We start from the raw sequence: 27843 nt of genomic DNA on the forward strand, positions 1-27843 counted from the left end.
GGCTGGCATATAGACAGAATTTAAATGCTTGCCCATTGATTCTGACTTAGAAGGAGAGCCCTTAGCAAACTTGGGAGGGGATAATATTCACCTTTTATATCTGAATAGTGATTCATATTTTCATCTAGGACTTTGGCATCTGTTTTTTCATTTGACGGAGTGATGACAGCAGAAGGACTTTGGCATCTGACATGGGTTTTGGCATTCATTGGCATAACTTCATAACTTCACCCCTTCTTCCTTTCTAGTCTTCTTACACCTTCATCCTCTTCAGCCTAATAGTCCCAGCCTCCTGACTGTTCCTTGAAAAAAGACCCTCCATTTCCAATCTGGACACTTCTTAGGCCATCCCCCATGCTTAGACAAGTCTCACTCTTCCACTCCTTTGAGGCCCCCTAAAGCCCTGCCTCCTATGGGAAACCTTCCCCAACTTCCTTCATTTTGGCACTTCCCTTTCTGATAATTATTTCTTATTTATACAAAGAACTATATAGACCTTGCTTTGTGTAGGTTTGTCTACATGCTGTACCCCCCCCCCCCCAGTAGACCATAAGTCACTTGAGGGCAGGAACGAGACTGGCTCATAGTAGACACTTAATAAATGCTTATTGATTAATTGATTTGTCTTGGCTTTTTCTCTTGTGACTCATCTGATACTGGACAAGTCAGTCAGGCCCCTGGGCCTGTTTTCTCATCCAAAATAAAGAAGGTAGAAGACCTCTAAGGTCCAATTGCCTCTACTAACTCTATGATGGATCTTTACGAGGTAGATAGATCCAGTATTATCTTGATCACTCCCAGGATAAATTTTACAAAAGAGGAACCTAAGGTTGAGAGAAATGAAGAGAATTGCTTAAAGTTACACTGGCAGCATAATCGAGTGACCAGAGCATTGGGCTTGACCTCAGGAAGCCCTGTGTCCAAATGTACATCTACCATGTACGTGATCCTGGACAAGTCACTTAAGTCACAAAACCGGAATCATGAGATTGTTGACCTTCCGCGGGTTGTTGTGAGAATAAAAGGAGATGACCAGTGGAAATGAACATCTGACTTTGAGCCATAATTCTCAGTTGGCAACGTCACACATTGAACCCATATTTCTGCATTTTGTCTTTAGACAGTTGGGTAAGCAGGGAAAGAGAAAGAACAAAGTTCTAGCAAATGTTAGTAGGAAAATGTGATGTCATTAGCTGATTAAATTTGTGACTCTAGGCCTGGTCTACCTGCCAAGTTTTCTGACTTGCAACTGGGTGGGGTCTGATTAGTTCCTTCTAAGACAAGACTGGTCTTTGACCCAAGTTCTATCCATTCTATGTGGAGAAGGACTTTTGCCTGGGAAGCCTTTGGCCTTTCCCCCCAGACAACAGACACAGTAAAAAGCACAGGAACTAGGAAGCCAAAGATCAGTCTGCCTACAGGGACAGAGAGGAGTCCATTCCCAACCATCTATTCAACTTAAGGTGCCATTTTGTGGAATGAGACAGTGAAAAAATTGTGTAGGTCTTAAACTAAAATTTTCTTCAGAAATAATAATAAATTGTGCTATCAGTTGATAACTAATAAATTGCATGATCAGTTATTCAATAAATAAATGACTGTGTTGACAACCTGAAATCTTATACATTTTAAATAGATGTTTTAGATTTAAATAGATTTAAATAGATGTTTTAATAAATGAATAATGGCTAGATGTTCAAATAGATAAAATATAGAGTTTAGAGTTGGGAAGATATGGATTCAGATCCTATCTTACTCACTAGCTATGTGACTCTTTTACATTCTCTCAGACTCAGTTTCCTCATCTTTAAAGTATGGATAATAATGACATTGACATGCATAAAATTGTGAGGATCAAATGGGATACCACATTGAAGTTGCTGCTGTTTGGTTGTTTTTCAGCAGTTGACTCTTTTTTCCCACCATTTTGTGGTCTCCTAGGTGCTTTTTCCTGCTCCAACTCAATTTACAGATGAGGAAATAGAGGCCAATAGGGTTAGCGACTTGCTTGGGGTGATACAGCAAGTGGTTGTCTGAGGCAGGATTTGAACTCAGGTCTTCTTGACTCCAGGCTTTGTGCTTTAACCAGTTCAACACCTAGTTACCTCATCCACATCACATTAAAGTGCTAAATAAATTCTTTAATTATAGTGATAATAATTATGAATAATTGCAATTATGAGCCACAACAAATAAATATGTCATAGAAGGGGTAAAATCCATGTTTGTTTTTCTGTCACAAGCAAAGGGGCTGGGATGTATCTTTTGCCATTCGTGGCCTTAGATAAGTCAAATCATTTCATCATTACCAGGACTTCAAGCCCAATCCTGTCATCTTTTCTTTGCTATAACTTTTAGGAAGAACTATAATGAGCTCATTCTTCAACCTGGATTTTTGGTAATAACCAACTGGATAATGGAGAATGCTGGACAGAGCTTGGAAAAATCTCATTTTGCAAAGGAGGAAACAGACTGTGAGAGCCAAATTACTTGCCCAGGGTCACCCTTGAAGTAAATGATAGCGCCAGAATTGAGGTCAGGTTCTCTGACTCCAGATTCCATTCCTTTTTTTATCTCTCTGAGCTGGCTCCTTTGTCAAAGGAAAGGTTTGATTAGCTGCTTTTGGTCTGTAGTGACAACTGCCTTCCTGACCTCCCTCTCCCCCACATTCTGCTGTGGATCAGATGACTCCCAAACTCCAAATCAATTAGACTTGGTCTGTCCAAAGTTAATATTCAGAAACTAACCTTATATTTTAAGTCAATTAAAAATAACTTTAGGGGCGGCTAGGTGGTGCAATAGATAAAGCACTGGCCCTGGAGTCAGGAGTACCTGAATTCAAATCTGGTCTCAGACACTTCGTAATGACCTAGCTGTGTGGCCTTGGGCAAGCCACTCAACCCCATTTGCCTTGCAAAATCCTTAAAAAAATAACTTTAAAAACGTGTCTCAGTTTATAACAGGTCACCAAAGGTATGGCAAATCTTATCCTTGCTAATGACTGGATGCCTCCTAATTCCATTAGTTTGGATTGGAGACTTTAGAGTTGGTTTAAAATACAAAAACTGCCAGGAAAGTATATGTGAAAAAATAGACATTCACTTGTATATCTCATAGGCAGGTCAAACTCAAAATATCTTCAATAAAATTCAGGATATTTCCCTCTAAGCCTGCCCTTCTTCCTAACATCTCCATTTCCGCTAAAGGAACTACTGATTTTTAGGTCACCCAGTTTCATGACCTTGGTTTCCTTCTTGCCTCTTGCCTCATCTCCTATCAGATATGAAGTCCGGTCCATTCTCCCTTTTCATCATTACTTTCTTCACTCCTGTGGTTCACCCCTCAGCTACTGATTTCTACTAAGGGCATATAAACATATTGGAAATTGAAAGGGGTACAAATGAATGAGAAATAAAATTTGTGGCTAGGGACAAGAATAAATTTTCTAACCATCAGGGAATTGGTTTGTTGCAGTTAATGAGAGACAGCTGGGTGTGGTAAAATGTTGACCTTAACATGAATAAAAGAGTTATACGATAAGGACACAAATACAAAATCACCTCCCACCAAAGAGCTATCATTCTAATAGCAGAAAATACAGTTGAGGAGTGTTAGCTGGGGAAAGGTGCATTGGTCTGATAAATTAGAGAGAGGTGGTGGGTGGAACCCGAGGGCAGGATGACTTTTCATCTTTTCAAGAAGCCATGGTTGATGTTATTATGATTAGTGTAAGAGGTCGAGTCATAAGACTGGGGTTCAGTTTCAGTCTCTGACACATCCTGGGTATATGACCTTGGACTTCTGCAAACCTCTCCTTTCTCCAGGTCATTCATTCTCTAAGCAAATTCCAGCAAGTTGGGTATGGGAGTGATTCATTCTATGTATGAAAAAATGCACTTCTGGTCCTGGTATCATACAACTGAGGAAAAATCTGTATGTATTGCTAAAAACTGAAATTGTTTGAGTCTGAGAAGTATTTAAAGCTTTCCTTTGAAGAGGGCCCTTGGGATTTCCAATTTGTGGTCATGCAGGAGACATACCTGTGGGAACTGCCTCTCAGGATCATTGGAAAGCTCATGTGGGATAATAATTACAAAGGGCTTTGAAGATCTCAAAGCACCATCCAAAAAACAGTCAGTGGCCATAGCAAATTCTCTTGGTTTTACTTTTCTGTGGTCTTCCTCTTCCAGCCCCAAGTTCATTAACTTGGATTTTAACTCCTATGGATCCTATGGACAAAATTCAGCCTCCCCCCCCCCCAAAAAACCCCTTGTCTTTGTCCATTTCTTGGGTACAGTGGTTGGGTAACCCTCATCCTTTACTTTCCTTCCGGATCGTACCATCTGCGTTCACCAGGCACTTCTTGCATACTTGTGGCTGGAGAGACCATGCTCCTAATCAAGCCCAGCACATGCCCCTCCCACTGAGGTGTGGATCACTAGCAATCTGGCTTCTCCAGGGCTTTTGGTATACAAAGATTGACAGTCCCAGGGCCCTGAGGGGAAAGCTACGCTTTTCTGCCCAGGATCACTGAAACTGCCAACTTATTTCACTAATGCCAGGCTGCCCGTACCCATGCACGCTGTCTCGGAGCAGCCTCAGTGGCATCTTGAGGGAAGTCCAGTGTCCCACTGCTGGGTAAAAGCAGCCTTTTCCAGTCTCTTTTGTAGGTGCGGGATAGACGTCATGCTGCAATAACATTGTGTCTCAAACTCTATCACTTCAGGTGAGCCCAAGTCTCTTCCAGACCAACTGACCATCATTATGACTGTAACGGAGGAGGGCAGATGGGGGAAGACATGCCTGGAATTTGACTGCAAAAGGTGCCGTCAGAAACAAGGGAGGTAGAGTGGACCCAGGAAAAGACAGATTAAGGGGACTGCTGGGAAGAGACCCAACGATTCAGCATTTTTCTGTCCTTCCTGGCCCCACTCTACCTCCATCCTGCTTTCTCTGACTGGAGAAAGGCCTCAGACAGATGATCACAAAGCCAAGTTTCCAAGGCTCCTTTCTTTGTTTGCCATGACAACGGAGGAGGAGCAAAGCAATAAGACACATGGCTCATACCACCACAGCCCCCAACCCTGTTTGCAAGAGAAATCATTTAGACTTAAGCAGTTCCATCATTGACGTTGGAAGCAATAAGGCTATTTGGAAACCGAAGGAGCGAGGGAGTGGAATTTTGATGACTTGCTGGTATTCTCTATTGAGCTCAGTCCCCTTCTGGAATGGGGCTAGGGCAGGCAGCTGCCCCTTGCAATGGCTCAGTAGGCATCAAACCAACTTTATTGAATTCAGCAACACTTTAGTCCTTGCCAAGTGTATGTCAGCTTGGGTGAGAAAGGAGATGCGGAAACACAGACAAATGCCACCCCTGCCTTCGGGGAGTTTACACTCGACTGGCATGTAAATACACGAGAAAACAGAACATGTGGATGAAATAATGTGTAAACTGAGTCAGGAATGGACTGGGGGACAGGTCCAGGATGAAATGAAGACGGTGAAGGGGATGATGCCCAGGAAACAGAGACTTATGGGACAAAGGAGTGATTGTTGAGGGCCTGCAATGCCCCTCCAAAGGAAAGGTGCCTGCGGGTCTCATCCAAAGGCTGAGTGAATTCTAGGAGGCAGCTCTCTGATGAATCGGGAGCTCGCTCATTCATCCATCCCTCCATCCCTCCATCCCTCCATCCCTCCATCCCTCCCTCCCTCCATCCATCCATCCATCCCTCCATCCATCCATCCATCCATCCATCCATCCATCCATCCATCCCTCCCTCCCTCCCTCCATCCCTCCCTCTCTCCCTCCATCCATCCATCCATCCCTCCCTCCATCCATCCATCCCTCCCTCCTTCCCTCCATCCCTCCCTCCCTCCCTCCATCCCTCCCTCCCTCCCTCCATCCATCCATCCATCCATCCATCCCTCCATCCATCCCTCCATCCATCCATCCATCCCTCCATCCATCCATCCCTCCCTCCCTCCATCCATCCATCCATCCATCCCTCCATCCCTCCATCCCTCCCTCCCTCCATCCATCCATCCATCCATCCATCCATCCATCCATCCATCCCTCCCTCCCTCCATCCATCCCTCCCTCCCTCCCTCCCTCCATCCATCCATCCATCCATCCATCCATCCCTCCCTCCATCCATCCATCCATCCCTCCCTCCTTCCCTCCATCCCTCACTCCCTCCCTCCATCCCTCCATCCATCCATCCCTCCCTCCCTCCCTCCATCCATCCATCCCTCCCTCCATCCATCCCTCCATCCATCCATCCATCCATCCATCCCTCCATCCATCCATCCATCCATCCATCCATCCCTCCATCCTTCCCTCCATCCCTCACTCCCTCCCTCCATCCCTCCATCCATCCCTCCCTCCCTCCATCCATCCCTCCATCCCTCCATCCATGCATCCATCCACCCATCCATCCATCCATCCATCCATCCATCCATTCATTCATGCGGGACAAGCACAACGTAGGAATTATCAGGTAATCTTGCTGAATTGTGGGCAGGTGAGAGTGGGAGCCAGGCAAGAGAAGAACTGAGATCCGCTGGGGCCCCCGGGCTGAGCACCGACACTGAGAAACCCGACGCCGCCGAAGCCGGCCATGCTATAGTCATCGCCATCTTTCATTGCCAAGTTCATGGCCAAGCGCGAGCCACGGTGGCGCAGGAAGCAGCGTATCTAGTCCAGCCGAGAAGCAAAAAGGAAAAATGCAACAAAACCAGTGAGGGCCGCGTCCTCCGAGTGAGGTGCGGTGCCGCTGTGTGCGATGCACCGGCCTGTAGCCCCCCACCGCCGCGGCCGAGGGAGGGAGGGAGGGTGCGGCTTCCCGTTTCTCCCCAGGGGCCTACTCCGACCCGGGGAGTGGGGGGCTTGGCGCTGTGCAGTGCCAGTCCAGGGGCAGCTGGGTGGGGCGCGGGCCGAATACGGCCCCCGAGTCAGGAGGCCCGAGTTCAAATCCAGCCTCAGACGATGGGTGCTTACTGGGCTGAGAGGTCTTGGGCGAGTCACTTGCAAAATCCCCCCCTAAAGTGGGAGCGTGTCCGGGGCCCGCGGGGCATCGGCTCTGGGGGGCCCCGCGGCTTTGTCGGGGAGCCCCGCCTCACCTGGGGGCCGGGGCCGGGGCCGGGGGGCCAGGGCCGGGGCGGGGGGACCAGGCGGGGGGCGGGGCCTCGGCCCGAGAGAAGGGGACCCCCGCCCCCTCCCCCTCCCCCTGCCCCCTCCCCGAGGAGGCCCCGCCCCCCGCCTGGCTCACCTGGGCCGCCCGGGCCTATGGGCGCGCGGGGCCGGGCCGGGGCGGGGCCGGGGGCGGGGCGGGGCGGGGCGGGGCCGCCTCCTCCTTCTGCGCCGCCGCCTCGGACCCGCTGCCCCCGCCGTGCCCGCGCCGTGCCCGCGCCCGGTGCCCGCGCCCGCGGCGGCCAGGATGGTGTGCGGAGGCTTCGGCTGCTCCCGGAGCTGCCTCTGCGCCCTCAACCTGCTCTACACGGTGAGTGGGGCCCGGCCCTGCCCCCGGGCCGCCCCTGCCCCCGGCTGCCCCCGGGCCGCCCCTGCCCCCGGCCCACCCCTGCCCCCGGCCCGCACCTGGCCCCTGCCCCCGGCTGCCCCCGGCCCGCACCTGCCACCCCCCGGGGCCCCCACAGCGCGGCCGCGGATGGGGGGAGAAGGGCCTGGGGCGGCGGCCCGGCCCGGGGGGCAGCGTGGGGGCCAGGCCCCAAGTTCAGGTGCTGCCCGCGGACGCCCCCCCCCCCCAGAAGCAGCCGGCCCCGCGGCCCCCGGCCCGCCCAGCTCTCAGGCCCCCTGCGCCCTGGGGCCAGGCCCGAGGGCCAGACGGACGGCCCGGGCCCCCGGGGCCAGGCTGCAGCCGCATCTCCTCTGGCCCCGGGACCAGGCAGCCCAGGGGGCGCCTCGGCGAGCAGCCGGTTCCGAGCTCGGGACAAGGTTGGGGAGCCCAGGAGCCGGGGCGGCGCCGCCCGAAGGGGGGAGCCCCCACCCCGGGAGCCCCGGCGGGCCACGGAGCCCCCGCCTCCCCCCACCCCGGGACCTCCCCACCATCTTCCACCGTGCCCCAAGCTTGGGGCAGCTCCCTGGTGCCACGGAGCCGGGTGCAGCAGGGCCGCTCGGGGAGCCAGCCCGGCCAGCCCGCCACTTGCCACTTGGCATCACGGCAGAGCCGCGCGTGGGGAGGGAAGAATAGCTCCGTCCTTTAAGGTGCACACGGGCGGAAAAGCAGCCGGGACAGGCTGCTGCTGTCGGGAGTCAGGCCGAGGGAGAATGGGTTTTGTTCCGGGAGAACAAGCTCATCCTTCGGCTTTGGGCCTGTGCGCTCCCCCGTGCCCTGGAGCTGCTCCCTTTAAGGGGAGTGCCCAGCTGCCATGCTGATCCCCTTTCTTTTTTAATCTGCGTCTCCCCTCTTTCTTGGAAATGGATATTCCAAGGAAGAAATGGCGAGAGTGGCCTGAAGGTTGAGGTCGGGGCCAGAGTTAGCCGTCGGCAAGGCTCTGAGAACCGGGTGACACCGGTTCATATAAAAGCCCGAATATTCTTAAGAGAGCACGCCCAGTTTGATGCCCAGATGCTAGGCGGCAGCGACCTTCAGACTGTAGGAGCCTGCCCCAAACCAGGGAAGCCGTGCCGAGGGGGCTAGTGACGGGCCATGCCCATGTCGGCTCTGCCCTGGGAGCTGTCCGGGAGCCGAGCCCACAAAGGATGAGCTGAAGCAGACAAAAGGCAGCCCTCTATCCTCTCTGCAGCGCATTGCATGGAAACCAGGCGATGCAGAGCAACTTCCATCTGGATTGCACAGGAATAGATTGGAGAAAAGGAAGATGAAAAACATAATTCTCACGGCAGGAGGGGAGGAGAAGGACATCGTAGGAGCTGGCGTTTTGCACAGGGCGGGCATTTTTCATGTGCGTCCGTGAATTTAAAAGCAGAAAGTGCCTGGTCCAGTGACTGGTACAGAGTAGGCTCTATAGAAATACTTATTTCTCCCCTTTCTCTTCCATTTTTAATATAACCGGTTGCCTCTGCTATCTGTACATTTCATCCATTTAAAAGATTGCTCTGAGAGGAAGGCCAAAGCATTTTATGATTTGTCCAGTCACATCAGCGTTAAAAATCAGAAATGGGTCTCATAGGCATAACTGATTCTCACAGCCCCCATCTGAGTGGCATTATTAATATCCTCATTTTATAGATGAGGAGGTCATGTCTGTTCCCCACTCTATCTTGCCTCTTAGAAGTGAGTCAGGGCATACCTGAGTCCCTGGGGTCAGGACAGACTGAACTTTCTGCTGCCAGACCTTCACTGCTTCCATAATCAGTGGCGTCAGTCCCTGAAGGCTCACCAGAGCCACAGAGAGAACACTTTCCTTCACCCTTTTGAGGGAGCTGGATGCAGGAGGAGGCCAGGCTAGGGTCAGAATCCTTTCTTTATGGCAGCTCTGGGCCCGCCTCCTCCTTTGTAGTTCCGGGCAGCCTTCTGCAGAGCCAGGATAGATTGTTGAATGATTGGAAGGAGTGGGGGTGGAGGGATCTTTAATCCTTTTTCTACCTTCTGGGCAGGAATCAGACAGAGATTTCCTTTATGTGCTTCAAGGGAGTCCAACTTCTAGAAAAATAAAACAAAACCACCACAGCAAAGCCCCGAGTTTGAGGGCAGAGCTGGAAACTGAAGCCCCAGTCCGTAACCCTTCTGGAGACATTTAGATCAATGGTTCGAGGTCTTCTGGGATGCTAGGGGCCATCTAAGAGGAGACAACGACAAAATCAGCCCTTGGAAAATCAGCTGGCCAGTCCCTACACCAGATTAGCTGATGAGCCAGAAAGTGTCCTTTGTGTCTTCTGGCCCTTTGTCCTCATTTTATAGAGGAGGAAATTTAAGAACCGGTATGGAGTAAGTGTGGAGCTGAGATCTGAACTCTGGTCCCTCGGCTCAAAATCTCCTGCTACGGTTCTGGGTGGGCTCAAGTGTATCTATGAGATATTTTTAGCAGTTTTGTAGCATGTCATGCCAGGCCCTTTGTAGGATGCTGGGATTAAGCCGCAGATCAGCTGACATTCGCTATTTCTCAACTTAAACCAAGAATTTAGAATTCAGATTTTTCACTCTTTAGAGCACAGAACAAGGAGGGAAAATGTTCCGGACCCCGAGGTCTTTGAGTCAGCTTGGGCCCAACATCCACATGGGAACAGAGCCGGTGGCAGTCAGCAAGCAGCACCCTGACATGTGGCATAGGCTTCTGGAGTTTATCGGAGCCGTGGGACTGCTTATTCTGTTCTAAACATGAGCTTGAACATTCTAGATTGGTAAACAGTAACAGTGTGAGGGTCAAATTTCTGAAACAGAACACCTCATGGGATGAGCAGAAGCCATCTGTCACAGGATCCAGTTCAGGGATTCAAGGCGCAACTCCTCTTAACTTTTCTCTTGATCATTTGAAAACCCTAGTCTGGGGCGGCCTCTGAGAAACGAGAGGGCCTGGGGTTACAAGGACTATTGTCAGATTGAGGCACTGTATGGGGGAGCTGCTTAGCTACGAAGGGTTTGATTGATTATTTAGCACCCCCCCCCCATAAGTGGAGAAGCTGTTTTTAGAGGGATCAGTTTTTAGGAAATGTCACTATAGGGGTATTTGTGAGATAAACTGAGGCAGGGAGCAATTTGAAAATGTCAGGTGGGATTGTGGTCATATCTTTGAAATGACAGGAGAATACTGAACTCAAGTGCTCAGTGACTGAGGAGGTGGAGGTGGGGGTAGAGAAGTGCTTAGCTATTAAGAAAGGTAGCCTTGCGCAAAGGATAAAGCACCGGCCCTGGAGTCAGGAGTACCTGGGTTCAAATCCGATCTCAGACACTTAATAATTACCTAGCTGTGTGGCCTTGGGCAAGTCACTTAACCCCATTCATTGCCTTGCCAAAATCTAAACAAAAAAAAAAGGTAGGGTTGGATAAGAGGACAGAACAGGACCCGAAATCCTCAGCACTTAATAAAGAATTACAGTTTGATGATAAAGAAAAAAGAAAAAAATAGGTGAATTACCACCCTCCTAATCCTGCCTTACAAACAAGAGATAAAGTTTAAGGCAGGGGAAATCACAACATCCATTGAAAATAATTTAATGATTTAAAAACTTGAGAACATCAACATTTTTAGAAAATATTATCTTTATGTAGTTCTTAGGATCATAGTGAGAGACTTGGCAAGAAGTTTTGAGAGAGAGCATTGAATCCTTCATTTAAAGTTAAAATTAAGGTTAAGGAAACTGAGATCTGGAGAAAAGAATGGATTTGGGTAAGGCCAGCCAAATCTGGATTGGCAAGGCCAGGAGTAGAACCCATATCCTTTTGGGTTCCAGTCTTCCTTCTCCTCTCCTTGGCCCCAGCACCTCGTGTTTCTTCCTCCCTGCTTTGGTTCTGGTGATGGCAGTGGAGGGAGGCAGGAGAGTCAGCTGCCTTTTCTAAGTGATGATCATGATTTGAATCCTGGTGTTGTCTCCAAATGCTCTGATGGAAGCAGGAGAAAGGTTCAATTCAGGACAATTTTTAATATTTCATTTTAAAAATGCACATTTTTGAGCTCAGACATTCCAATTTCTGTAGCACAGAGTATGGCTTTTGTGGGGATCCAAGTTGATGGATTCTGATGATGACTCAAAAGCCTCCTTGGCTCACTAAAGGGACATGCCCCCCCAGGGGTGGGGGGGTGCAGGGGCATAAATAAATACCTTTTTCTGTCTCTGAGCAAGTATAGGTGTGCTTCCTCACATTCAGCAAATATCCAGGTGCTTGTGTTGTCGTGATCATATCCAACATGGGGCCTGTCCTCAAAGAGTTTCTATTAGTATGAGTTTGGGGGCTACTTGAGTTCTGATTTCTGAGTCGTGAAGGCCTAGGTTCAAGTCTGATTTTGGCACCTGTGGCATCCTAAGCACAGACTGGACTTCGGCTTCTTCATTTGTAAAATGTCAGCCTAGAGAGCTGGCCAACGTGTGTGTGTGTATGTGTGTGTGTGTGTGTGCGTGTGTGTGTGTGTGTGTGTGTGTGTGTGTGTGTGTTGGCACTTCCCAAACAATAACAAACAACTTTTATTCAGCATCTGCTCCGGGCCACGCTCTGGGGTTCTAAAGAGTAAGGAGAGTGCATGAATTTATATTCTGGGTAGAGGAAGTCCTGTCCAGAGTCAGAGTCAGACTTGCCTCCCTGCAACCCCCTCTCCCATCCCAGGTCACTGTATGAACTTCCCCCACAGAGACAGCACCCTGCAAATAACATAGGCATGATAAATTGATTTTGTGAAGTGAAGGAAAGTTGGGGCTAGTTTAAAGGGTCATAGACTTGGACTGGAAAGGACTTTCCAGATCATCTAGTCCAACCACTTCATGAAATTGCTCACCTGAGGTCATGGTATTAAGGAACAGGGTCTAGATTTGAACACAGACCCCGTGACTGCAAATCTCACCTTCTCTTGACTGTCCTGTGTTCTTTGAAGATCCCTGTTTAGCACCTTGGATGTCACTGATCTCTTTGAAAAAGGAAGGCAGACAGCCATAGGGAATGATAGATCTGGGCTCATGGACCTTCAAGGCTCCTTTCTACTCCAAAGTTCTGCCACTGCCATGATTGATGGGCTCTGGAGACCAGAGAGTCTCTGGAGGCTTTTCAGCAAGAAGGAGAATACCAGGAGCAGAGCTCTACATTAGGGAGATGAATCTGGCATCTCTCAAATAGCTTAGTGCTTTGACTCCTTTGTCCTAGCCTGTTGATAACAATCCAGGGCAAGACATTAGGGAAACAAGGAGATGGGAATAGAAAGTGGCTGATTGCATTCCAAGTTCTCTTGGGATCCCGAGAATCTGGGAACAAGGCTTGCCCGGCGTCTTGGCCCCTTTCCCAGGTTGGATCCCTTTGGGGGAGGGGAGACAACGGCACTTCCCCACCTCCCTCCTGTCCTTGGTGAATGAACTAAAAACAAAATGGTAAGCACAGAAATTGGGTCGTTCAGACTCAACTATGGGCACCTTCAGGAAGGCAGGACATGAAATCACTTTTGTAATTGTTATTGCCATCGGGCAGCTAACAAGAAGAGCAGGATTTTAATAAGATTTCTTTCTAAGTTAATCCAGCAACAGACATTGGATATGGTGGACCAGGGACTGGGCTAAGCACCGAGCAGTCAAAGACAATAAGGAGGTACAAAGAGCGGACATTCTGGTGGGTGGGAGAAAACGTGAAAGTAGCCGGTGGCTACAGGGTCTAGACAGAGCAGATGCAGGACAACTGAGGGACCAGTAGGAAGGCAGAGCCTTGAGAATGAGCATTGTAAGCTGCTAGGGACAGTGCTGGAGGATGGGAGTGCCTAAGAAGAAGAAATGACCCCGGAGAGGACTGGAGCAGATTGCCCTCCCTAACCCGGCCTGGACTGACCATCAGGAGTTTGGGCAAGGTGGACAGCTGGTGTCAGACTCAGGCTTGGGGGGAGACTGAGGAAGGAGGAAGAGACTGGAGAGTCCAAAGGATACAAGCCTTCTCCTGGTGCTTCGTCACGGGGATCTGCTGGGGAGCTCCAGCTCCAAAAGGTCCCATCAAACCAGAAGGGAGTTAAAGAGGGGCTGGGAGTGGACTGTGGGCTGCTGGCCAATAGCCAGGCTTACCAACTTTGCCCTGGTCTCAGTTGCAGTTTGATGGCAGGAGGTGATAGCTTTGGTCTATCGAAACTTTGATTGTTTGTTTTTTAGTATAGATTCCTAATAAGAGTTAAATATCATTCTTCCTTTGACCCTGTGAGGTAAGGGCTATTGATCTTATTGTCTGTGACTCCATTTTATAATAAGAAAATAAGCTCAGAGAGATCAAGCTATTTGTCCAAGATAAGTGCTGTGGCAGGATTTGAATCAGGCTCTCCCCAAATTGAGCATTCCTTCTATGGCAGGGTGCAGGGATACAGCCAGGGCAAAGAGGGAAATTAAACTCTGTACAAATATAAGTGCATGGTGTGTATGTCTGTATGTATGTGTGTGTTCAAATACTTAATAAATTAATTAGGAGACAGCTGGTGACTCAGTGGATAGGATAATGGGTCTGGAGTTAGGAAGACCTGAGTTCAAATTTGGACTCAGATACTTACTAGTTGTATGACTTTGGGCAAGTAACTTAACCTTGGTTGCCTTGGAGGCAGATGCTGATTCAATAGATAGAATACTGGGTCTAGAAACAGAAAGACCTGAGTTCAAATGTGGACCCAGCCATTGGCCTTGTGACCTTGGACAAGTCGGTTTCTGTTTGCCTCGGTTTCCTCATATAAACATAGGGATAAGGGGCAGCTAGGTGGCGTAGTGGATAAAGCACCAGCCCTGGAGTCAGAATGGGTTCTGGGTTCAAATCTGGTCTCAGACACTTCATAATTACCCGGCTGTGTGGCCTTGGGCAAACCACTTAACCCCATTGCCTTGCAACCCCCCCCACCCTAAAAAAACCATAGGGATAATAACACCTACAGGATCAATGAACTAGTTTAACAAATTCTTATCACAGTGCCTGTCACTGATAGTATATTCTACTGTTTCCTTCCCCTTCCTCTAAAATATGAGATTAAACAGGTCTCTAAAATAATGATTTTTTTCTAGTCAGTTGCTACTGTGAAAATAGTACTCCTGAGAGTGACTTTATTGGGATCAGGGGAAGTTTCTTTCTAGATCAGCCTAAAGCCCCAGGAAGCCTGGAATGTGAGGCTTCTGCTCATCTCCTGGCCACTACCCTCACCATCTTCCCCAGCCAGTTACTGATCTGTAGAGTAACCAGCTGGAAGGATGACCTTCAGGAGGAAAGGTGATGCCTCTTTGTCAGACCTTTGAATGTCCTACAGATTAATCACAAATGAGTGAGTGGGTCAGACCAGTACCTTATTCAGGGACCACATTCTGAGTCAGCTCACATTCAAACAAAGCTTCTTGCCATTCCTGCCATTTTGGATTTCAAAAATGTGAGCAATGCAGCAGCTGTTTAACTCAACTGAGGTAACTCTTGAAAAGGTCAGTATAGCCTAGTGGACAGACAGGGAAACTCTTGGCTCACATTCTGTTTCTGGGTGACCCCTGAGCAAGCCCTGCCTCCTCTCTGAGCCCCAGTTTCCTCATCTGTAAAATCAAGACAAAACTTTGCTCAGATGATAGATGGAAAAGTTATTGAAGTAACTGAATAAGTCACATGATAAATGTTCATTATTTTGATTATATCACAACAATCTGTGATTTCATAGGAGGAGGGAACTGCTGGTGGGGGAACTCCCTCCACCAATAGATATAGCTATTCCTCTGTGATTTGGTAGCTTCAGATGCAGAAAGACAAAGATAGATGTGCTCATCTTGGCTAGTAAGGTGGGATTTAATCTCAGGCCCCTTCTGATTTTAAGTTCAAAGCTGTTTGGCTTGAATGAGATTGGCAATTGGTTGAATAAGCATTTATTTCAATGCCTGCCTTGGATGAGGCATTGTGCCAGAGGGGCTTTCTGGTAAACACTTTGTGGGTCTTGAAGTGGTCTGTATATTAGCTAGATTCTCAGCAGAATTGTTTTAATTCTGCCCAGGTCGTGGATCTTGCTTCTCTGGGATGGGGGAATAGGCAGTGAGGATGCGGTTCAACTGAAAGAGCAACTGTTCCATTTGGGTTAAAAGTCTGTTTATTGTTGGGGGCATCTAGATGGCAAAGTGGATAGAGCACTGGCTTTGGAGTCAGGAGGACCTGAGTTCAAATCCAGACTCAGACGCTTAATAATTACCTAGCTGTGTGGCCTTGGGCAAGTCACTTAACCCCATTGCTTTGTCCAAAAAAAGGACTATGTTTATTGTCACTATTAGCACAACTTTCTAGACCTAACCTGGTTGTGGGAAGGAGTCCTTCATGGTCCCTGGCTTTTCAGGACAGGCTAAAAAGTACAACTCCCTATACTTAAATTCACATGGATTCTACCTGGGGATGGATTCCTAGACAAGACCTTGAAGACACAGGGGTAAAAACCCTTCTACACAGGGTATAGGAGAGTGACAAGAGATGTTGGCAGAACCTTATAGGAAGTTTTTGTCTGATTGGTTAATTTTGGGTCTAGCGTTGGACTTTAATGATATGGGTAACTCTTAGTGTAAAACTGCCATCAGCTAATGAAGAGATTTGGAAATGACTCTGAAGGTAAAAAACCTGGAGGTTGTAATTAGACTTATACTCCATACATGTGTGCATTGATGCATATGCATATTTATATCCATATATTTGTATGTGCCTTTGTTAGCCTTGAAGCCTAAATAAATGGTAGTTGTTGCCTTGTTTTTAGCATTATTAAGGGTCTGAGGCGGTGCTTGGGATGTTCAGGGAGGACTAGCCCCTCTGGGGTGAAGGCTCCCCATCTACCCTTGGTCTCAGCTGTCACCCAGCTCTCTCACCTGTGGCTCTATGAAGCTGCAGCCTGCACAGCCCTTGTGTGATAATGTTTGTAGGGTCTCTTGCAAATTAGCATTCTCCTTAAATATTAGTCATGATGCTAGTTTTCACATCTACAACATTAAACATAGAATTAAGTGGGTGGAAAAAGCAGGGATGATAATCAGTCATTTGTTGGTAGAATAACGAAGTTGAAAAAATGTTGAATTTGGAGTCAGTGGAGCCGAATTCAAATCCTAGTCAATTGCCTACTATGGTCTTGATCTTGCTGGACCTCAGTTTCCTTATCTACAAAATAAATAGCTTGGATGAGCAGATATGTGACATCTATAATTCTGAAAGCCTCTAATTTGCTCCAAAATGTTCCCATTCTCAGCAATTTGCAAGGCTGAATCTACTTCATGATCTAAGAAGGAGGTTGAATGACCTCTGGAGACCCAACCAGAGGCTGCCATGCTGGGGGCAATTGTTTCAAAGTCAATCCTTGCTGATGGACCTCTTTTTGGAATAATATTTGATGCAAACAGAAAATTGCATTCTGGGTCTTCTTACTGTGGATTATATGGGATGTGATGTGCTCCACGATATAAGGTACACTGCAGCAAAAGGTTTGTATATGGAATTCTTCCCCCTTCCATTAGATTGTTACCTCCTGGATGGCAGGAGTTTTTAATTTATATGCTCAGAGTTAAGCATTACGTAGAAGACAATTACTACCGATTTACTGAAGTGAACGGAAAACAACCCTCTTTCTCTGTTCTCTAAACAGAAAGAAATACCGGGGATTTATACAGAATGGATGTGAAATGAAATTCATTCTATCCCTGCTCCCCAGTCATGCTGATATCTCTACCTATGATGATATGGTTATAGTTTTATATTACAAAATTTTGCATTATTATTGAGCTGGCAAGTCATTTTCATGTTTCTGGGTCTCAATTTTCTCATCTGTAAAATGGAAATAAGAAGTGGTCGTAGTGGTTGTGATAGTGGTAGCAGCAGCAGCAGCAGCAGCAGCAGAAACAGTGGTAGAGTAGCAGTAGCAGAAGTAGTGGCAGTAGTAAAAGTAGTAGTACTAGTACTAGTACTAGTATTGCAGGAGAAGGAGGAAGAGGAGAAAGAAGAGCAGGATAATAGTAATAGCACCGCCGGCCTCACAGGTCGTTGGGAAAATCCAGTGAGATAATCTTTACAAATTTACAAAATTTACAAAACTAGCTGCTCAAAAGGGAGTGATGCTTTTCCACTTGATTTTAAATGTTTGAGATGACCCCTGTAACGCGTTGGCATGTTCCAAGGAGGGTCCGGTCACAGGAGGTTTGATAGCTTCAGGAGTTGGCCCTGAGCATTGTCAGAGCCCTATGGGGAGATTTCCTCCGACCTCAGTCTGAGAAGAGAAGACAGCTATGAAGATAGAAAACCAGTCTGATCTCTTTTCCAAGAAGACTTCAGCTTCACTTAACCTTGATTGCCTCACCAAAGTAATAATACTAACAATAATAAACAGTTTAGGAAGACTTTGTGGCTCAGGGGAATCAGGACTGACTCTGGAGGCAGAGGACTTGGATTCAAATTATGCGTGTATTATGCCTCTCTGGTTTCCCCCTCTATACAATGAATGTGTTCAAATCTGGCTTCAGAAACTTACTCTCTGGCCCTGGGCGAGTCACTTTACCCTTGGTTACCTCAGTCTCCTAAGCTACAAAATGAATTAGAGAAGGAAATAGCAAATCATTCCTATATCTTTGCCAAGGAAACTGCAGAGAGCCGGGCAACCGAAATGACTGAACAACAGCAACAACAGTGAATGGAAGGATCCTTTCTGGTTCCGAACCCTTTGATTCTGGCAATCTAGGAATTCCAGTAACTTCCCCCCCTCCCCCATTTTAGTCACTATTTCATATTTCCTGAATTTTTATTGCAAGTGAGACGGCACTTGTACAGGACTTGGCTCAGTGACTGGTAAAAAGGTAAACACTGTGGAAATGTCATCGTCATCGTGATCATTGTTGTTATCGTTATTTTCTCAGGGACCCGCATAGTTTCCAGCTTTGGGGACTTACTTGAGCGGAAACAAAATGCTCTGTATAGACTTTTATGCTTTGTCCAGTTCCTCATCTAAGCCCTTGTTCTCTCTGAGTTTATTTCATTAGCTTTTCTTTGTTTCCAAAAGAAAACAGGAAAGGTTGGTGCTTCCTGCTTTGGAGAAATGCAACTCAGTGCAAGTGAACAGACCTATAATCTGTTTTATTAGAATTCCACCTTCCAAAGGAAGGAAGCCATTCATCATAGGTCTAAATTTACTTTCAATTAAAATTGATTTCATAAGGGAAATGTTGTCATTGAACTAAGGTGACCTTTTGTTCCTTTGTTGAGAATGTGTCGTTCAGTTGAAGAACTGAGCTTTTCAATTATGAAATGAGAATAAGCTTGGCTCAGATGACATCTATTTTAAACAAGCAGTCAGGCGGACTCAGCGTGGTCCATTTATTTTCCTCAGTAAGGACAAATGAAGTCTTACCCATCTTTTACAGGCAGAAATAGATGAAGTTGATATTTCTGGGCGACACTGGTGAAGCTCACATCATATAGTGAGATGTGCTCTGCTGAACTGGGAATATTAGCACTCCGTTAAATCAAACAATAAGGCTATGTTGTGGAAACCTTTTTGCAACATTGATTTTTTAAAAAAGGTATACATTGTTGAAACTTTATCCATTTTAATTATTGTCTGATTGGTTCCCTGGCAGCATGCCAGGACCATATGGGAAGACCTACCAGAATTGTTTGCCTGTTGTTGTCGGTAAAGATGTTGAAATGGTTTGCTATTTCCATCTCCAGTTCATTTTACACATGGAAAAAACTGAGGCAAACAAGGTTAAGTACCTAAGGTCATCATAGTCAGTGTATCTGAGGCAAGATTTGAACTCAGGTCTTCATGTGTTCTATCCACTGCACTACCTAGCTGCCCATTACCATTTGCTTCGTACTTTCCCACTCTGGAACACCTGGGCAGTGATGGGCTTAGAGAGCTGTCTTTTCTATTGCCTCTGGAGAACGTTAATAAGCTCTGACATTTGTGTAACCCTTTCCTGTCTGTGAAGAGGCAGCATGGATTAGTGGTTCAAGAGCCAGGATGATCAGGGTTCCACACCCATTTCTGCAGTATCTTGGTTGTGTGATAGTAGAAAGGTCATTTCACTTTTCAGTGGTGTAGTTAGCTAAGACCCTGGAGTTGTAGAGAAAATGCTGATCTCTGTTGGAAGAGGGAGAAAGAGGAGATTTCAAGAGCTGAACTGCCTTGCCGAGGGTCATATAATTAGTATCTTTCAAGGAATCTTAGCTTTAAAACTGGAAGGGCCAAAGGGGTCATCTAGCCCATGACTGAGTGAAGAGGTATTCATCCAATATTTCATTATGGCCCAGCACTGAACAGAGCACCAGGGGGATGAAAATAGGAAAGATCAACCCTGCCCTCAAGTAGCCACATTCCAATTAAGAGAAGTTTTAGCTGTAGGGTGGATGGCAAGGCCCCGGAGTCCTTAGGATGCATTGGCAGGTCATATGACAATGTTTGAAGTTTTTTTTAATCAGATGAGAAAAACCAACACCTGAAGAGGGGACCTGATTTGCTCAACATCCAAATGTAGAAAGTGTTAGGGATGGGATTTGAACTCTAGTCCCCCTTTCCCTTTCCCCCTCAAATGCCCTGCTATAGCCATGTCTGAACATGATTTTTCTAACTCTTAGTGTTTTTCTCATTGCAATGCGATCAGCAAATTACTGAGCCTTTATTAGGTTCCTACTCTGATACTTTGGACTGTCTGCTCAGCCCTGCTCTTCCTCATTTCTTCTTTCATTTTTGTTTTCCTCCATTGTGTGTCCTTATTGTTACTTCCTTCAAGGGTCCTAGGAGCATCTCTTATACTGGGGAAAACATCCCATGCTAGAAATTCTTGTAATGGAGTTTCCCATAGAAACAATATCAAAATGATGGTTAGAGGTAGGCTTGAAATGAGACAGGTGCTATACTTTGAATGGGAGGCATTAATAGGATGACCTAGAAATGTAAACCACCATTTTGTAGGTATTTTAATGCTGAAATAGACATTCCAAAACAGTGATTTAAAAATAGCCTTGGGGTGGCTCAGTGGCACAGTGAATAGAGCACCAGCCCTGGAGTCAGGAGTACCTGAGTTCAAATCCCACCTCAGACACTCAACAATTACCTAGCTGTGTGGCCTTGGGCAAGCCACTTAACCCCACTTGCCTCGCAAAAACCTAAAAAAAATAGCTTCAGAATACACAGATTCATAGTCGAGAGCCATAGCATCACTAACTCTTCAGCAGAAAATACAAGGAGGAAATGTTGAGAATGCTAAGAAACTGAGGGATTGAATATCTCTCATTTAATGGTCTTTATGGTCACATTGGCTTTCTTGGACTCCTTATCATAGCCTTGGTTCCATACACATACAGTCCAGTGAATCTTACAGTTTTTTTCCAAACTATTTAATTTATTTGCCATTTTGAATTTGAGAAATTGGCTTTTTTTGAACTCAGTTGAATGACTTTAAATTTCTCTTTTTTTCCATTTCATTTTGTTAGATTTGACTCATACCTTGTCCTCTCAAGACTGTTTTCACTCCTGACTCTGTCAACTGGTGTGCTAATTATCTTTCCTAGTTTGGTGTCATCCAAAAACCTGACTAGCATGCTGCCCATGTCTTTATTCAAAGCATTGATAAAATTGTTTAACAGCAATCTTGGAACTTTAATGATCTCAGATTTAAAATATGGCAAGCTGGGGGTAGTGGCTAGAATCATTAAAAATTGGATTGGAACCCCAACTCTAATATTTACTAGCTGTGTCACCCTGGGCAAACTACTTAACTTTTCAGTGCATTGAACTATTATCCAGGATTTTTCTACCACATGACATGTGAAGGGAATTCCTATAATGGGAGTATTTCAGTATTTAGTATAGTAGTACCTGAGTTCAAATCTGGCCCCAGAAATGTAGTAGCTGTGTGACTCTAGGCAAGTCACGTCTGTTTGCCTTAATCTTCTGGAGGAAAAAAAAATGGCAATCCGCTCCTTTTTCTTTGCCAAGAAAACCCAATGGGCAGTGTTGGTATGCTGTGATCTACAGGCCCCTAAGAGCATGACTGGATGATTTAAGAGCAACAAAAAGTATAGAAAACTACATTTTTGGTGTGCCTCCCATGTGTTTCTCTCTGTTGTAGATCAGTAGAGGGTTATAAATGTCAAAATTTTTCTGATTCTGAAGAAGCTTTCGACCCAAATGTGGAAGTAACGTTCGTACCTCGGAAAGAGCTTAGAACCATTAAAGCAATATTACAGGACAATTCAAATGGTGTGACATGGGTGTTCCAGGTCAAGGGTTGGTGTCACACTTCAGAGACAAGGCCTAGGATGGCTGAATGCTTGAATCATCAGGGAAACTGGATAGATTTCAGCTGGGCCTTGAAAGAGAAATGGGATTTGATTGGTGAAGGGGATTCCATGAAGCAGTTGGAGGGGGCAATATGTGAAGGTGGGGATGAGAATGGGACTTGTGCCATAGAGAGAATATTCATCTGCTTAGCATGGCAGAGGAGTTCAAGGGGAGATAGACTGAATGGGGGTGGGTCTTTTGTGATCCTGTTACCTTCCTTGGTCATGTGAGATGGAGTGAAAGAACATTCTATATCAGGTAGAGGAACTATGGCAAGCTAGGGCTATTTTTTTTTAAAACAGAGTTTAGATACGGTCCTAAAATAGTCATTTTAGGAAGACTGCACTGGTGGCTTTTTGCAATAGTCTCCCAGGACTTGCTGACTTTCCACTCTAGGCTTCTCCTTCATTAGACCTCATCAAACAATCAGGCAAAACAAACCAAACTGAATAAAGAATAAACAATACCTGGGCCGTGTCTCTGTGACAATGGGTGTTAGGACAATCTAGAATTAGGGAGACCAGTGAGGAGGTTCTTGTATGTGTGACATGAGTGACGTGACCCATCGTGTAACTTTGGTAAAAAATGAAGGGGAAGTGACAGGTGGAAGAGTTTTCATAAGGAAGAAATCATGAGACTAGGATTTCCTGAACATAGATATCATTGACAGCGAAGTTGGGAGGACTCTTTAAAAAAAAAAAAAAACATTTGCAAAGGAATTTAAAGAAATGAGTTGATTTCTGTTTTAATACCAGTGACTTATATTATGATTTTCTATTCCATCCCTCTTCATCCTAGTGGGTAAATGTGTAAATCACCTTAGAAAGCTGGGGGCTTAGCCTTGATCTCAGTCCACTCCAAAAACAGTACATAAAAGCTGAACATTACACTAAGGAAGCATGCATCCCCATATTGATGAATTCTTTCTGTCTGAACCCAAATAAAAGCTGATAAAGTCCCTTTGGTTAGAGGAACTTTGGTTATTCCTTCTTCCCCTTGTTTTAGAGAACAATCTCAGCAGGCAAAATTTTGGGTGGGGGACTTTCCCCGGACTCACATTTTGAAAACTTTACATTTTTAGATTTTGGTTTTTTAGATTATTTTTAGATTATTTTAGATTATGAATTTTGTTTTCCATTTTTAAATTATAAGAAGGAATGTATGATTTTGAATCATGGAACATTCTAGTCCTGGAATTGTTCAAGATGAACACCCTCCCAAGGGTAAGTAAATAGGGCCATATTAGGAATTGGAAGGGTACAGTAAGGACAACCTGAGGAAAATTACATCGTCAAAGAAATGAATGAGTTAAAAATATGGACTACTGGTCATGTGGCAAATTGTGGGGTCAATGTTAGACAGATTGGAACAGATTGTATTCTAGTGATTTCTGGAAAAAATGAAGAGGATCCCTCAGTAGTCTCTCCCCCCACCCATGCCAATCTTTGGGAAGTACACTGCAGTTGCAGCCCACATATTTCATAATCCATTGGAGTCACCCTGTTGCCATCTGTCGGAGGGAGCACCCACATTGATACGGTCACAAATGTATAGGAATACATCACTTATAAGAAGATATTAATATAATGTTTCCAGTTTCCTGATCCTCAACAATGGTTCCTAAAAAGTGTCATAGAAGTTTGTTAATGTAAACCTGGGGGTTCAGATCATATTAGTTTCTGTAAGATTCCTGCAGTGCATCTCTTGGATCAAATCCAAAGGCAAAAAAGTTGGAGATGATAAATTGTCATCTGCTTTGACCCGGATTTTAAGACCAGTCATCTCCTAAGGGCTCACTATTGAAAATACTATGAATGTGGATCAGAGCTCATTGGTCTAGGGAAAAAAAAAGTGCCCTACTTAAAATGGTTTCTTCCAGATATTGCCACCTTCTATGGGAGGTCTTCTCTCAACCTCCTGTTGGGTCATGCTCTTCCTAACCCCTAGTTCACTTTGTTTTTCCTGTAAATATACTATCTCTTCCTTTTCTCTCTCTATATACACACTCTTCCTGGGGAGAATGCACGCCTCCTGAGGGCAGGGGTTATTTTGTTTACCTAGCATTTTTGACCAATGTCAAACAAGAGTTTGTTGTATTGGACACTTCAATAATGATAACATCTCTAGACTTTTTCAGTAGGCTTTTTCATAAAATCTCCTATTTAAAAACCTTAGGCCCTTCCTTTCTGTGTCTATCAGACTCTGCCCTTCCATCATCATCTTAACTAGATCACATTCTCCAAACTCAATCTTGCATTTCTAGTGCATCACACTGAAGGACTTAGTTTTTTAGTCACTGGGTTTGTAGGTCTCCAAAAATCATTACCCATTCTCCCTGCTCAGAGCCAATGATGCTGCTCTATCCTGAGGCCAAGGGAAGTGACAGCGAAAATGGTGAGTGAAGAGCCAAGCTGACTTCCCGTCAATAGTCAGGGATTCCTCAGCTCAGAAACATAATTGGTGGAAACACAATTAACGTGCATTAAACACAAAGAGCAACTTTATATTTTATTTTATATTTTATATTTTTTCCCTTTTCCTGTTAATTTTTAAAAGTCTGCATGATTTGGGAAGTGCTATATTTAACTAGAAAAAAGATCTCTTCTGTTGGCCTAGCAGGAGTCCCAGAGCCTAGATTGAGATCTAATTCAGCTGTTGAGAGCTGAAAGAGTTTGTAGAGATCATCACATTCAATCCTATCATCTTAACAGATCAGGAAACTGAGGCCCAGTGATTTAGAAAGGATGTGGTAAAAGTGAGATTAGATTCACTTATTTACCACTGGTCTCAGTCTCCTTATCTAGCTCATGATCTGTGATTCTACGATGATTGTGTATTCCTTTTCCTAGGGAAGAGACTGATTTTGCCATATTAACCCTGTTCAACACTAGTGCTCTTCTAGAATGTTGTAGAATTAAAGTTCCTCAAGGGCCGGGTTTGTTTCGTTGTTATCTTTGTGTTGTTTGAGTTGTCATCTAACTCCATGTCATTTCTTCTTCTCACCCTGTTTTTTGTTGCAGTTGGTGAGCCTGTTGCTGATTGGAATTGCTGCCTGGGGAATTGGCTTTGGCCTCATCTCTAGCCTTCGGGTGGTTGGTGTGGTCATCGCTGTTGGCATCTTCCTCTTTCTGATTGCCTTGGTGGGACTGATTGGTGCTGTGAAGCATCACCAGGTGTTGTTGTTCTTTGTATCCTTTGGGGACAATGTGGGGTTTTCTTGGGGGAGGCAGTTCTTTGTTTTTGCTTTTCCATTTTTTATGTCCCTCATTTGTTGTAAAAAAATGTGCTTAACGGAATTCTTAAATAGGTTTTTTTTCTAGATTTGTGAGTTCATTGTTGTGGGGAAGTCCTGGGATGGGAATTGTCTCTATTGATGCTGATTAATATTTCATAATCCATTGGAGTCACCCTGTTGCCATCTGTTGGAGGGAGCACCCACATTGATATGGTCACAAATGTGTAGGAATACATTGCTTATAAGAAGGTAGTAATGTTCTGAGATTATTGACTGAGGAAATTTCCCATAATCACTCCATTAAAAATATCTATCAAAGGCAAGAATTGAAACCAGGTCTTCCTGACTCTCAGTTGTCACTCTGCCTCCGAGTAGAAATTAGTTTTCTAAAATAATTATTATATCCTTAAAAGTGAGTAACCAGTGAGGTCAAGTATATACAAGAATACATCTACTGGGGCAGCTAGGTGGCGCAGTGGATAAAGTACCGGCCCTGGAGTCAGGAGGACCTGGGTTCAAATCCAGCCTCAGACACTTAATAATGACCTAGCTGTGTGGCCTCAGGCAAGCCACTTAACCCCATTTGCCTTGCAAAAAAACCTAAAAAAAAGAAAGAATACATCTACTGAAGTCCTCCAGCAATGCTTCCTTGTGGCCTGAGCAGCTGACCTGGGATGCTGGAAAGCTCTGCTAGGTGCCACCAACCTCAAGGAAAGGCTTGATGAAAGGGTTCAGAGGTTGATTGTTTTCTGATGCCATGGAAAGAATAACGGATTTGGAGTTATTACAATTCCATCTCAGTCTCACGTGATCTCCATGACTGAGCAATTCAATGGAATTCATTTCAGCAGACTTCATCTCTGTGAACCTGTTCCTGATCTGTCAAAATAGGGACTGGGCCTAGAGAAGTCTGAGGTCCCTTCTCATGCTGAACCTCTGATCCCATGTTCAGATGCTCAAGAACCAGCCTGCCTCAGTTCAGGGAAGATCATTGGCCTCCATGTGATATATTTTTGACCACAACAAACTCTTTTAAGATTAATCAGTTCAATTAAATAAGTGTCCCAGTCACTGTTGGTAAAGAGAATGTACACAATGATTAAATAACAGGTCCTTAAAGCACTGAAAGTTGAGTAGCAAGGAAGCTTCTGGAAGGCAGGAACTACTGTGGTGGCTTTGTGGCCACAGTACCGGCCATAGTGCCTGGCAAAGATGGTGGTCGTTGAACTGGGTTGTTGTTTTGAAGTCATGTCCGAGAGTCCTTTTCTTTTCTCTTTTTGGATCTGACCCAGGCTACCCGTAACACCATGTGATTTGGTCAATATTTGCTCATGGGTGTTATCCAGTGGCATAGATGTGAAAAATGGGAATTGGCTCCTGTTTCACTCAGAAAAGAAGCTTGATGGCAGATGGCTTGCTCATTTCCCAGGTGTGAGATGAGTTCTGCCTCTGAGTCAGTCACAATAACACAGTCCTTGCCAAAGCTATTCTGGAAGGCAAGGAAGTAGATGGAGTCTGCAAAGAAGTCATAGTCTCCATTTAGTTTTCAGCCAAGAAGTTTCCATCTGGGGATCCTGCCATTCACAGTTTGACCCAGTGGAGAGACTTGGAACCTAGAATACACATAGCTCTAGACTGAAAATCTCCCTAATTCCTCCTAGGGTGCTCATGGAAGACATTTCTAGAAAACCCATTATATACTTGCTTCCATAGCAGGCTCAAGTCAATTCAATCTAATAAGTATTTATTAAGAACCTGCTAGGGGGCAGCTAGTGGTGCAGTGGATAGAGCACTGGCCCTGGAGTCAGGAGGGCCTAAGTTCAAATCCGGCCTCAGACACTTAATAATTGCCTAGCAGTATGACCTTGGGCAAGTCACTTAACCCACTGCCTTAAAAAAACCCTACTATGTGCTGAACTTATTATGGTCAGTGTTGCAGATAAAGAGAAAAAGGAGAAATGCTTGCCCATAAAGGGTACATTCTACTTGGAAGATCCCTATTCTAGCCAGTCACCACTGGTAATGTGATGGGGGTTGATTTAAGGAAAAGTCGGAATGGAAAGTTAGTTTATTTTAATAAAGTTGATTGTATAAAAAATTGAATCTCTTTTATCCCTGTAGGGCTTAGGTACTTTACAGCTTATTTTAATCCTAAGCTTCCTTTTCTCCATCAACCAGCATTCTCTTGAACCTTTTGGCCTTGTTATTATGAAGTAACTGAAATTCACAAAAATGATAGTGGTAGCATTAGCAAAACATCATGAAATAAGGCAATCTGTTGCCCCCTAGGCCATCAAAGGATGCACATTTAAACTTGATATAAATCCGTTGTGATGTGGCTTTGTGGTACCCTTGGGATTTCCTTTCTGAAAAATCTAGATATCGAATTTGAAGACAAGATAGCTAAAATAACTGCAAAAAGATGTATTAGTTGCATGCTTTGGCATCCTTATGGCAGAACTGAGAAGGCTGAAAAACCATTTCCCTTCACCTCATTCCTCCCAGTTATGGGGAATAGATGTAAGACATTGGCTAGCATGTGAGTGATCTCCAAAGAAAGCTTTAGGCCCCACTATGAAATGTGAGTCCGCGTACTCATAGAATCCCCTCCTGGGTTTACTGGCTCATTGTTGGAAAGGGGCAAGGTGGTAGATGCTCACCAAGACCGATCTAATGATCCCCTTTCTTCCCACCTACTTGTGCTG

The 27843-nt window shown here is 45.4% G+C and overlaps 1 protein-coding gene across 1 annotated transcript in view; it reads left to right on the forward strand.

Annotated features, from left to right (window-relative positions):
• Window positions 1–7399: 7399 nt before the first annotated feature.
• Window positions 7400–27843, forward strand: part of TSPAN13 (tetraspanin 13) — a 28238-nt gene continuing 7794 nt past the window's right edge. The window contains exons 1-2 of the mRNA XM_074195420.1: window positions 7400–7499; window positions 24924–25091. Coding sequence (XP_074051521.1) covers window positions 7437–7499; window positions 24924–25091 — 231 coding nt within the window. The 5' untranslated portion in view covers window positions 7400–7436. The remainder of the gene's footprint in view (window positions 7500–24923; window positions 25092–27843) is intronic.

The sequence above is a fragment of the Macrotis lagotis genome, chromosome 7, assembly GCF_037893015.1.
Source record: "Macrotis lagotis isolate mMagLag1 chromosome 7, bilby.v1.9.chrom.fasta, whole genome shotgun sequence".
Taxonomy (NCBI): Eukaryota; Metazoa; Chordata; class Mammalia; order Peramelemorphia; family Peramelidae; genus Macrotis; species Macrotis lagotis.